This window comes from Mizuhopecten yessoensis, unplaced genomic scaffold, assembly GCF_002113885.1.
Source record: "Mizuhopecten yessoensis strain PY_sf001 unplaced genomic scaffold, ASM211388v2 scaffold10889, whole genome shotgun sequence".
NCBI classification, from domain to species: Eukaryota; Metazoa; Mollusca; class Bivalvia; order Pectinida; family Pectinidae; genus Mizuhopecten; species Mizuhopecten yessoensis.
This window is the reverse complement of record NW_018408772.1, coordinates 233226-246664: the sequence shown is the minus strand read 5'-3', so window position 1 is coordinate 246664 and position 13439 is coordinate 233226. Positions and strand designations below refer to the sequence as shown.

At 36.8% G+C, this 13439-nt stretch overlaps 1 protein-coding gene across 2 annotated transcripts in view; it reads right to left on the bottom strand.

Annotated features, from left to right (window-relative positions):
- The window catches only part of LOC110463342 (L-fucose kinase-like), a 55371-nt gene extending 46705 nt beyond the window's left edge, over nt 1-8666 (bottom strand). For both annotated transcript variants that reach the window (XM_021517852.1, XM_021517853.1), the window contains exons 1-3: nt 8548-8666; nt 4245-4330; nt 972-1123 (exon numbers count right to left, since the gene is read on the bottom strand). In XM_021517852.1, the coding sequence (XP_021373527.1) occupies nt 972-1123; nt 4245-4320 (228 nt within the window). In that variant the 5' untranslated portion in view covers nt 4321-4330; nt 8548-8666. The remainder of the gene's footprint in view (nt 1-971; nt 1124-4244; nt 4331-8547) is intronic.
- Nucleotides 8667-13439: the final 4773 nt, after the last annotated feature.

The following is a 13439-nucleotide window of genomic DNA, read 5'->3' as shown; positions in this document are numbered from 1 at the left end:
TCTGTGCTGACAGGTACTCTGTGACAGTGAAACATGAGTGTACTTACAGAATACCCCTTCTGTGCTGACAGGTACTCTGTGACAGTGAAACATGAGTGTACTTACAGAATACCCATTCTGTGCTGACAGGTACTCTGTGACAGTAAAACATGAGTGTACAGAATACCCCCTCTGTGCTGACAGGTACTCTGTGACAGTGAATCATGAGTGTACTTACAGAATACCCATTATGTGCTGACAGGTACTCTGTGACAGCGAAACATGAGTGTACTTACAGAATACCCATTCTGTGCTGACAGGTACTCTGTGACAGTGAAACATAAGTGTACTTACAGAATACCCCCTCTGTGCTGACAGGTACTCTGTGACAGTGAAACATGAGTGTACTTACAGAATACCCCTTCTGTGCTGACAGGTACTCTGTGACAGTAAAACAAGAGTGTACTTACATAATACCCCCTCTGTGCTGACAGGTACTCTGTGACAGTAAAACATGAGTGTACTTACAGAATACCCCCTCTGTGCTGACAGGGACTCTGTGACAGTGAAACATGAGTGTACTTACAGAATACCCCCTCTGTGCAGACAGGTACTCTGTGACAGTGAAACATGAACGTACTTACAGAATACCCATTCTGTGCTGACAGGTACTCTGTGACATTGAAACATGAGCGTACTTACAGAATACCCCCTCTGTGCTGACAGGTACTCTGTGGCAGTGAAACATGAGTGTACTTACAAAATACCCCCTCTGTGCTGACAGGTACTCTGTGACAGTGAAACATGAGTGTACTTACAGAATACCCCCTCTGTGCTGACAGGTACTCTGTGACAGTGAAACATGAGTGTACTTACAGAATACCCCCTCTGTGCTGACAGGTACTCTGTGACAGTGAAACATGAGTGTACTTACAGAATACCCCCTCTGTGCTGACAGGTACTCTGTGACAGTGAAACATGAGTGTACTTACAGAATACCCCCTCTGTGCTGACAGGTACTCTGTAACAGTGAGGAGGGCATTGATTGTAGCACCCCCACTACCAACACTTGACTTGGGATCCTCAACCGTTAGTAACAGGACATCTTTATCTATCTGACCCTTTGCTTGGCGAATTTGTAACTCTGGAAAATAAAAACATATCTAATGTCAATCACCACAGCTAAATACCTATTGATGGCAGGTACCTGTCTGTATGGTGTTTGTTACCTGTCTGTATGGTGTTTGTTACCTGTTTGTATGGTGTTTGTCACCTGACTGTATTGTGTATGTTACCTGTCTGTATGGTGTTTGTTACCTGTCTGTATGATATGTGTTACCTGTCTGTATAGTGTTTGTTACCTGTCTGTATAGTGTTTGTTACTTGTTTGTATAGTGTTTGTTACTTGTTTGTATAGTGTTTGTTACCTGTTTGTAAGGTGTTTGTTACCTGTCTGTATGGTGTTTGTTCCCTGTCTATATAGTGTTTGTTACCTGTCTGTAAGGTGTTTGTTACCTGTTTGTATGGTGTTTGTCACATGACTGTATTGTGTATGTTACCTGTCTGTATGGTGTTTGTTTCCTGTCTGTATGATATGTGTTACCTGTCTGTATAGTTTTTGTTACCTGTTTGTAAGGTGTTCGTTTCCTGTCTGTATAGTGTTTGTTACATGTTTGTATAGTGTTTGTTACCTGTCTTTATAGTGTTTGTTACCTGTCTGTGTAGTGTTTGTTACCTGTCTGTATAGCGTTTGTTACCTGTCTGTATAGTGTATGTTACCTGTTTGTATAGTGTTTGTTCCCTGTATGTATAGTGTTTGTTACCTGTCTTTATAGTGTTTGTTACCTGTCTGTAAGGTGTTTGTTACCTGTTTGTATGCTGTTTGTCACCTGACTGTATTGTGTGTGTTACCTGTCTGTATGGTGTTTGTTCCCTGTCTATATAGTGTTTGTTACCTGTCTGTCTAGTGTTTGTTACTTGTTTGTATCGTGTTTGTTACTTGTTTGTATAGTGTTTGTTAACTGTTTGTAAAGTGTTTGTTCCCTGTCTGTATAGTTTTTGTTACCTGTCTGTATGGTGTTCGTTCCCTGTCTGTATAGTGTTTGTCACCTGTCTGTATAGTGTTTGGTACCTGTCTGTATGGTGTTTGTTTCCTGTCTGTATGATATGTGTTACCTGTCTGTATAGTTTTTGTTACCTGTTTGTAAGGTGTTCGTTTCCTGTCTGTATAGTGTTTGTTACATGTTTGTAAGGTGTTTGCTACCTGTCTGTATAGTGTTTGTTTCCTGTTTGTAATGTGTTTGTTACCTGTCTGTATAGCGTTTGTTACCTGTTTGTATAGTGTTTGTTGCCTGTCTGTATAGTGTTTGTTACATGTTTGTATAGTGTTTGTTACCTTTTTGTAAGGTGTTTGTTACCTGTTTGTATGGTGTTTGTTACGTATGATATGTGTTACCTGTCTGTATAGTTTTTGTTACCTGTTTGTAAGGTGTTCGTTTCCTGTCTGTATAGTGTTTGTTATCTGTCTGTATAGTGTTTGTTACTTGTTAGTATGGTGTTTGTTACCTGTTTGTAAGGTGTTTGTTCCCTGTCTTTATAGTGTTTGTTACCTGTCTGTAAGGTGTTTGTTACCTGTTTGTATGCTGTTTGTCACCTGACTGTATTGTGTATGCTACCTCTCTGTATGGTGTTTGTTACCTGTTTGTATGGTGTTTGTTACGTATGATATGTGTTACCTGTCTGTATAGTTTTTGTTACCTGTTTGTAAGGTGTTCGTTTCCTGTCTGTATAGTGTTTGTTATCTGTCTGTATAGTGTTTGTTACCTTTCTGTATAGTGTTTGGTACCTGTCTGTATGGTGTTTGTTCCCTGTCTGTATAGGGTTTGTCACCTGTTTGTATAGTGTGTGTTCCCTGTCTGTATAGTGTTTGTTACATGTTTGTATAGTGTTTGTTACCTGTCGGTATAGTGTTTGTTACCTGTTTGTGTATAGTGTTTGTTACCTGTCTTTATAGTGTTTGTTACCTGTCTGTAAGGTGTTTGTTACCTGTTTGTATGGTGTTTGTCACCTGACTGTATTGTGTGTGTTACCTGTCTGTATGGTGTTTGTTCCCTGTCTATATAGTGTTTGTTACCTGTCTGTAAGGTGTTTGTTACCTGTTTGTATGCTGTTTGTCACCTGACTGTATTGTGGATGTTACCTGTCTGTATGGCGTTTGTTCCCTGTCTGTATAGTGTCTGTTACTTGTTTGTATAGTGTTTTTTCCCTGTTTGTAAGGTTTTTTTACCTGTCTGTATAGTGTTTGTCACCTGTTTGTATATTGTTTGTTCCCTGTCTGTATAGTTTTTGTTACCTGTTTGTAAGGTGTCTGTATAGTGTTTGTTACTTGTTAGTATGGTGTTTGTTACCTGTTTGTATGGTGTTTGTTACCTGTCTGTATGATATGTGTTACCTGTCTGTATAGTTTTTGTTACTTGTTTGTATGGTGTTTGTCACCTGACTGTATTCTGTATGTTACCTGTCTGTATGGTGTTTGTTACCTGTCTGTATGGAGTTTGTTCCCTGTCTGTATAGTGATTGTTACCTGTCTGTATAGTGCTTGTTACCTGTCTGTATAGTGTTCGTTACTTGTTTGTATAGTGTTTGTTAACTGTTTGTAAAGTGTTTGTTCCCTGTCTGTATAGGGTTTGTCACCTGTTTGTATAGTGTGTGTTCCCTGTCTGTATAGTGTTTGTTACCTTTCTGTATAGTGTTTGGTACCTGTCTGTATGGTGTTTGTTCCCTGTCTGTATGGTGTTTGTTACCTTTTTGTATAGTGTTTGTTACCTGTCTGTATAGTGTTTGTCACCTGTTTGTATAGTGTTTGTTCCCTGTCTGTATAGTGTTTGTTACTTGTTTGTATGGTGTTTGTTACCTGTTTGTATAGTGTTTGTTACCTGTTTGTAAGGTGTTTGTTACCTGTCTGTATAGTGTTTGTTACCTGTCTGTATAGTGTTTGTCACCTGTTTGTATAGTGTTTGTTCCCTGTCTGTATAGTGTTTGTCACCTGTTTGTATAGTGTTTGTTCCCTGTCTGTATAGTTTTTGTTACCTGTTTGTATAGTGTTTGTTACCTGTCTGGATAGTGTTTGTTACCTGTTTGTATAGTGTTTGTTACCTGTTTGTATGGTGTTTGTTACCTGTCTGTATCGTGTTTGTTACCTGTCTGTATAGTGTTTGTTTCCTGTTTGTATAGTGTTTGTTACCTGTTTGTATAGTGTTTGTTACCTGTTTGCAAGGTGCTTGCCCATTGTCTGTTGGCACATGTTAGTACAATGGCCGTCCACTTCACCCTCTCAGCCATGTGTTTATTTCTGTAACAGAATTGTCCTGACAATAAACCTTATATCAAACCCAGTTTGTCTCTCAAGTCATGTTGATCTGTCTTTAATCATTTAATCTAAAATCAAAACATTAGTCCTTTTATCAATTTGATTTCAAATATATCTGTTCAATATAAAAAGAAAAGGTTAATTAAACTAAACGAGAAAACAAATGCTCATTTTTTTTTTACTAAATTTAAGAATTACACTTTCAATATTTTGTAAGTGTAATGAAAAGGCCATTTGAATTGTATTTAGTAAAAAAATGATATCATGGTGGGAATTAATTAAAAACGCCACAGCCAATTCTGTCTTTGCGTATTGCAGAATTATATTCACTTATGAGCAGGTATTGATTGTTATGTCATTTGTTTGTGAGAGTAACGTCATTAATTTTTGAGAAAAAAAAACAATTTTCTCACACAAACCAATGACGTAACAATCAATAGCTACTCACAAGAGAAGATAACTCTGCAATACGCAAAGACGGAATAAAGAGGACTGGGTTGCCATCTTGGATTTTCAATGACTCAATAAAAACAGTAACATCGCCTGTTCTGGACCATGAAAGCTTGATTCGTATCAAGCAGGATTACAGTTGGCCTGGTGGAAATTGATTAGATGAAATCATCTCAGCCAATCAGATGACCGACAGTCATCTTTGATTGTGAATTTACTCATTTACCCCTGAAGACACATTTGAACTCAAAGGTTAGAATAGTTCATTATAACAGGGGAGAATGAGTTTATCCAAACAAATAAACTTCATTCGTATCAAGAGCGGAATATTTGCAAGTATGTACCACTGTTATAGATATTAAAGCTGTAAACTTCAAAGTCAATTCACTTGTTTCACCAGTGATCAGACATATAGCCAATTTGAGTTTCTCAAAAGGTCCTGTCACTGGCCTGTGTCCAGCACTTCGTTTGTAAGTATAGGGGCAATATAAAACCATGTGTCAGGTATACCACATACAATGTATATACAGCCCAGTACAATTTACTTATATACCTGCCCATATCTAAAATGTCAGGCCATTGTAATCTACTTCACTGATGTTAAGACACATGCACTAAAAGCTATATTTATGTACATACCAATAGATAAAAAGTCTGTAAGGAAAGCTCTGGTCACATGTAAAATCCTGGTGCGTACACTCTACAACACAATCCAGAATATTACTGTGTTACACTCACTAACACAATCCAGAATATTACTGTGTTACACTCTCTAACACAATCCAGAATATTACTGTGTTACACTCTCCAACACAATCCAGAATATTAATGTGTTACACTCTCCAACACGATCTAAAATATTACTGTGTTATACTCTCTAACACAATGCAGAATATTACTGTGTTACACTCTCTCACACAATCCAGAATATTACTGTGTTACACTCACTAACACAATCCAGAATATTCCTGTGTTACACTCTCTAACCCAATCCAGAATATTACTGTGTTACACTATCCAACACGATCTAGAATATTACTGGGTTATACTCTCTAACACAATCCAGAATATTACTGTTACACTCTCCAACACAATCCAGAATACTACTGTGTTACACTCTCCAACACGATCCAGAATATTACTGTGTTACACTCTCTCACACAATCCAGAATATTACTGTGTTTCACTCTCTAACACAATCCAGAATATAACTGTGTTATACTCTCTAACACAATCCAGAATATTTCTGTGTTACACTCTCCAACACAATCCAGAATGTTACTGAGTTACACTCTCCAACACAATCCAGAATGTTACTGAGTTACACTCTCCAACACAATCCAGAATGTTACTGAGTTACACTCTCCAACACAATCCAGAATGTTACTGTGTTACACTCTCCAACACAATCCAGAAAATTACTGTGTTACACTCTCCAACACAATCCAGAATGTTACTGAGTTACACTCTCCAACACAATCCAGAATGTTACTGAGTTACACTCTCCAACACAATCCAGAATATCACTGTGTTACACTCTCCAACACGATCCAGAATATTACTGTGTTACACTCCACAACACAATCCAGAATATTTCTGTGTTACACTCTCTAACACAATCAAGAATATAACTGTGTTATACTCCACAACTCAATCTAGAATATTACTGTGTTACACTCTCAACACAATCCAGAATGTTACTGTGTTACACTCTCCAACACAATCTAGAATATTTCTGTGTTACACTCTCCAACACAATCTAGAATATTTCTGTGTTACCCTCTCCAACACAATCCAGAATATTACTGTGTTACACTCTCCAACACGATCTAGAATATTACTGTGTTATACTCTCTAACACAATCCAGAATATTACTGTGTTACACTCTCTAACACAATCCAGAATATTACTGTGTTACACTCTCTAACACAATCCAGAATATTACTGTGTTACACTCTCTAACACAATCCAGAATATTACTGTGTTACACTCTCTAACACAATCCAGAATATTACTGTGTTACACTCTCTAACACAATCCAGAATATTACTGTGTTACACTCTCTAACACAATCCAGAATATTACTGTGTTACACTCTCTAACACAATCCAGAATATTACTGTGTTACACTCTCTAACACAATCCAGAATATTACTGTGTTACACTCTCTAACACAATCCAGAATATTACTGTGTTACACTCTCTAACACAATCCAGAATATTACTGTGTTACACTCTCTAACACAATCCAGAATATTACTGTGTTACACTCTCTAACACAATCCAGAATATTACTGTGTTACACTCTCTAACACAATCCAGAATATTACTGTGTTACACTCTCTAACACAATCCAGAATATTACTGTGTTACACTCTCTAACACAATCCAGAATATAACTGTGTTACACTCTCTAACACAATCTAGAATATTACTGTGTTACACTCTCCAACACAATCCAGTTGATTGAGATAATGTTTAGAAGATGCTAATAATAATTGATTCAGACTAAATGCCTGTACATGTCCTTGTATTCTAAAGAAGTTAGGTGAATGAAGCAAAAATTTACCTTCTTTACTCGACTGAAAAGACAAAATTGTTAGTTAGAAGTTCAACGACCGCTACCACTAAAACAGAATGTTGCACATCTAAAGATTTCTTCCTTTTTGATTAAGAATGTCGGCCGTGGTGGCTAAGTGGCTAAGGCATCTGACATTCTGCTACCATTAGCCCTCCACCACTGGGTCGCGGGTTCTAGACCTACATAGGGCAGTATTGTTCATAAGGAGTATCAAACTATGTTTTCATGAAGAATTCTGTAGCAAAATTATGAAAGAAAATTCCCATAACTATATTGTCCCTTTAAGGCAGATGTCTTCGTAAAGAAATGGTCATCAAACAAGTTCAATATATTACATTTGTGTAGTTGAACTTGACTGGATCGATCATCATCGACCAGGTAGACCGTCCATCTAGAGTTCAGAGTGCCCTGAGTTGGAAACCCTGGTCTAGCCGTGCATTTTTCCATCTCCTGTTACTAACGAATATATATATATGAAACATACATATATTCATTCTGCTGATTGAGCTATATAGCTCTAAAGACCCATACTAGGTCTCTTGAGCTATTTTCAAGTGATTTTCTTTTTTAAGGAAAACGAAACAAAATCGCTTTTTAAAGAAGATTGTATCATTAGGTTGATAACAAAAGACATTAATTATAAGTATTCTTTTTAAAATAATGATGTAAAAAAATCGGAAATTTTACATTTATGAAAAATGAAAATAAACATCTAACTGTATGCTTTTTGTGGTCAACATTACCATAATAAACCTTTTTGGTTTTTGCGACTTTGCTTTAATTTAATGAAAATTGAAATTTTAGAAAATATAGCTCAATACAGCTTTAATTTATAGGTAAATATTGCTATATAGGTAGAGTGTACTAGACCTGATAAGGGTCTTTGAANGGGGGGGGGGGGGGGGGGGGGGGATTTAGGGTGACTACAGTATCTTTTATGGGTCGTGCTTGTTGAAACTTACACGGGATACGACAAAATTTTCATTTGCTGTTTGGTTCTCTTACAAAGAAGGGATACATGACAAAACTAGTACGCACGCGAGAATCGAGAAACAATGTGCTACAGAAAAGATGACCATTTCCTCTGGAGTACCATACTAAATATTATTAGAACAACAGCTACAATGTCACACCACGTTTATATCGCCAATTATCCCATGTACTTACTGTTTCTTTATTCTTGTGACGCTGAATTGTTTACTGATACCTTTGTTTTGACGTGCTGGACACAACGTTTACTTCACAGACTGAAACTTACACCGTTCATGTGTCCTACACACGAGTGTTTGTTTACCTTATTTGTAATAATCAGGAGAGTTCCTTTCAAGCCTTTCAAAGAGTTATCGTTCCTATCACATGCAAGATAGGTAAAATATTTCTATATATTACAGAAAATGCTGGCATTACCAAATATTTATTTGAATAAATTTAAAATCAACATATCTTATTTAATCGAGTTTGTAAATATCATTAACTAACAAAGAACTTGATCGCATGTACTTACAACAAATTACGAGTTATCTCCCGTTGAACAATATGTTCACGGGTTTTTTTCCGGCCAAACTTAAATAAAATAATCTAACTTTTCAGACTAAGGCCTATGACCACATTCATGAACACTCCACTTTAAACGATCTGTTTGTCATTCAAACCTTATTTACCCAACACTTCCTAACTCAAACATCGATTTACCCAATACTTCCCAATTCAAACATCGATTTACCCAATACTTGCCAATTCAAACACCGATTTACCCAACACTTCCCAACTCAAACATCGATTTAACCAACACTTCCCAATTCAAACATCTATTTACCCAACACTTCCCAACTCAAACACCGATTTACCCAATACTTTCCAACTCAAACATCGATTTACCCAATACTTTCCAATTCAAACATCGATTTACCAAATACTTCCAAATTCAAACACCGATTTACCCAACACTTCCCAACTCAAACATCGATTTACCCAATACTTTCCAATTTAAACATCGATTTACCCAATACTTCCCAACTCAAATATCGATTTACCAAATACTTCCCAACTCAAACATCGATTTACCCAATACTTTCCAATTCAAACATCGATTTACCCAATACTTCCCAACTCAAACATCGATTTACCCAATACTTCCCAACTCAAACATCGATTTACCCAATACTTCCCAATTCCAACATCCATTTACCCAATACTTCCCAAATCAAACATCCATTTACCCAATATTTCCCAATTGTTTGGGAAAAGAAATTAAAGAAATACAGAAGTTATTGTTATTTGTAGCAAGCAGCACCTGTCAATCCAGTATTCTCAGTTTCAATGTTTTTCGCAGTCATCGTGCCACGTTTTTTGTATATTAAGGTTGACGTCAGCCACGTGCAGAGACCCGTGGTGTGATTGTCTGGAAACGCAGCCAGTTTTTCGCTTATAACCAACCAACCATGCATGCTTCGGCACGAGACTAACGTCAACCTCATTAATATACAAAATAAGTGGCACGATGACTGCGAAAAACTTCTGAAATGGCGTGTGTTTTTGGAGGAAACGGAGATCATGTCTGCGGAATGAGTATTTTATGTGTATAAAGGATTTTTTTTAAAAGAAAAATTATCCATCTGAGCATGTTTCCGTAGAAATGTTGTTTTTGATGCAAGAAAGTTAGGTGGGGTCGACTTTTCGACACCGAAGGCATTATGGTGTCATTTTTACCGAAAGTCTATCTAAGCCCATAAACATGTAAAATTACGCTGAACACATTAGTTTAAGTCCAAAAAAAGCTGTAAAAAATTCGTAGGTCTCTGTGGTACTATTCTCGTCTGTTAAAGTTCTATGTAACAGATCAGACAGAAGACTACTTATACTGAGCGCACAGGGTCCTGAGAATTTGTTCAGTAGGTATGTTTAGACCTAATAATTTGTTACTGCAGGTATTTTTATACCTATCCTCATAAAAAACGAAACAAACATGCGGTAGTAATGCTAACTATAATGACGGTGATCATTTTAGTGTTTATACTAACACTTTACACGCTTTGTATTTATATCTTCTCATTAGAAAAGGACCGCACATACCCTTTATAACATATCCTCAAGTCCCTGTGATTGAACGTAACAGATGCTGACCTAGTTGTCTGGTCTAGCCCATACCAACACTCAACCACGCACCGTTTAGTAACTACGTCATTCCACTGGTGTGTGCAAAACACATGCATTGTCTAAAAGCTCTTCACTCAATTGTAGCATTAACATGAATATATAGCATAGTGGCACACCCTTTGATACTCTCGTGTATTATAGTATTTAGATACCCTCGTGTATTATACCTTTGTGTACAATTTGTGATGATACCCTCGTGTATTATAGTATTTATAGATACCTTTGTGTACAATTTGTGAGGAGACCCTCGTGTACTTTAGTATTTTGATACTCTCCTGTATTATAGTATTTATAGATTCCTTTGTGTACAATTTGTGAGGATACACTCGTGTACTTTAGTATTTTGATACTCTCCTGTATTATAGTTTTTATAGATACCTTTGTGTACAATTTGTGAGGATACCCTCGTGTAGCAAAGTATTAAGATACTTTCGTGTAGTATAGTATTAAGATGCAATTGTTTATCATTGTATTTAGATACCTTTGAATATTATAGTATTTACATTCATTAGTGTGTCATAATTTTCATATTCTCATGTATCTTGATATTTTCATTCCGATGTGTATCAGAAATTAAATACATTCCTGGTGTTTAAATCCCCTCGTGTATCGTAATGTTTGAATCCCCTCGTGTATCGTAGTGTTTAAATCCCCTCGTGTAACGTAGTGTTTAAATACCATCGTGTATCGTAGTGTTTAAATCCCCTCGTGAATCGTAGTGTTTAAATTCCCCTGGTGTATCGTAGTGTTTAGATACCATCGTGTATCGTAGTGTTTAAATAACCTCGTGAATCGTAGTGTTTAAATACCATCGTGTATCGTAGTGTTTAAATACTCTCGTATATCGCAGTGTTTAAATACCATCGTGTATCGTAGAGTTTAAATCCCCTCGTGTATCGTAGTGTTAAAATAACCTCGTGTATCGTAGTGTTTAAATCCCCTCGTGTATCGTAGTGTTTAAATACCATCGTGTATCGTAGTGTTTAAATACCATCGTGTATCGTAGTGTTTAAATTCCCCTGGTGTATCGTAGTGTTTAAATACCCTCGTGTATCGTAGTGTTTAAATCCCCTCGTGTATCGTAGTGTTTAAATACCATTGTGTATCGTAGTGTTTAAATTCCCCTGGTGTATCGTAGTGTTTAAATACCCTCGTGTATCGTCGTGTTTAAATCCCCTCGTGTATCGTAGTGTTTTAATCCCCTCGTGTATCGAAGTTTTTCAATCCCCTCGTGTATCGTAGTGTTTAAATCCCATCGTGTATCGTAGTGTTTAAATCCCTTCGTGTATCGTAGTGTTTAAATCCCCTCGTGTAGCGTGGTGTTTAAATACCATCGTGTATCGTAGTGTTTAAATCCCCTCGTGAATCGTAGTGTTTAAATCCCCTCGTGTATCGTAGTGTTTAAATACCATCGTGTGTTGTAGTGTTTAAATCCCCTCGTTTATCGTAGTGTTTTAATCCCCTCGTGTATCGTAGTTTTTCAATCCCCTCGTGTATCGTAGTGTTTAAATCCCATCGTGTATCGTAGTGTTTAAATACCATCGTGTATCGTAGTGTTTAAATCCCCTCGTGTATCGTAGTGTTTAAATACCATCGTGTATCGTAGTGTTTAAATCCCCTCGTGTATCGTAATGTTTAAATACCATCGTGTATCGTAGTGTTTAAATACCATCGTGTCTCGTAGTGTTTAAATACCATCGTGTATCGTAGTGTTTAAATACCATCGTGTATCGCAATACTTAAGTAGCAACGACCAATGATGTGTGCGTCGCTGTTAGTTTCCGACATCCTGTTGATAAGAAGAGAAAACTTAAATGTGTCCCAATTTTATATTTACTACGTTGTGGTTGATGAAACTCCAATAATTTACATATCGATGACATGTTATTTTCTCCTATTTCAGCATCGCCATTTCCTCGCTAATTTATCATTAAGCGGCAGGTTCCTGAAGTATATGGAATATTACCGTTTAACGACCCGACCTCAATGACAAAGCACTCGCCTGTATCTTGTTTGAAGTTAGTCAATATAAGTCTGCCAACTTGTTGTGTGTTGATATAGATACACAGAAAGGCAGTTCCCATAAGTTCCTGATCCGACCATTCCCATCCTTGGTTGGTTCGGTTTATTGGGGTTTGTGTCTGTTAAATTATTTTTTCGAATGATTATATCATATTACAAATGACAAATTTACTATATCTATGCTGATTATTGTCAAATAATCAAAAGGCCTGATACTGCTAGCTTATAATCTTTGCCCTAATATGTTAACAACATAAATTTATTGTAATATATATGTATAATAATTTTGATAATTGATGTTTATTTGATGATTGTATTGTGCTGCTCTATCATTATAATCTTCATTTTGGAGGAAATAAAGGAGTATATAGTTATTTATGTACACATTAAAATAACGATACCTTTGTACTCTGTTGATTAATTCTTACGTAACTGTTCTGTTTATGTAATCTTCATTTTGGAGGAAATAAAGAGAATAATAATGACAAAGCACTACGCCTGTATCTTGTTTGAAGTTAGTCAATATAAGTCTGCCAACTTGTTCTGTGCCATCCTTGGTTGGTTTGGTTTATTGGGGTTTGTGTCCACCTCTTAATGGCTACGATTATTTAAGGACGTACCTCCGTGTTTGTAATGCATGCCTGTGTGCTGGAGCGGAACATTGGTAGTATATTGCCAATCGTAGAGTGCTACCTCACTGAAATACCATACAGAAAACAAAGTAAGCCCCTAACCTCAATCCACCCCATCTCCTTTTCGAAATCCCGAACTTATGACTCCTCTGATTAGACTTATTTCTTTTTATATCAGAAAGGAATGAACCGTTCCCGAACCTAGATAAGGATGCGCTGACCACAAACATCCTAGGTTTCTCCGATTGT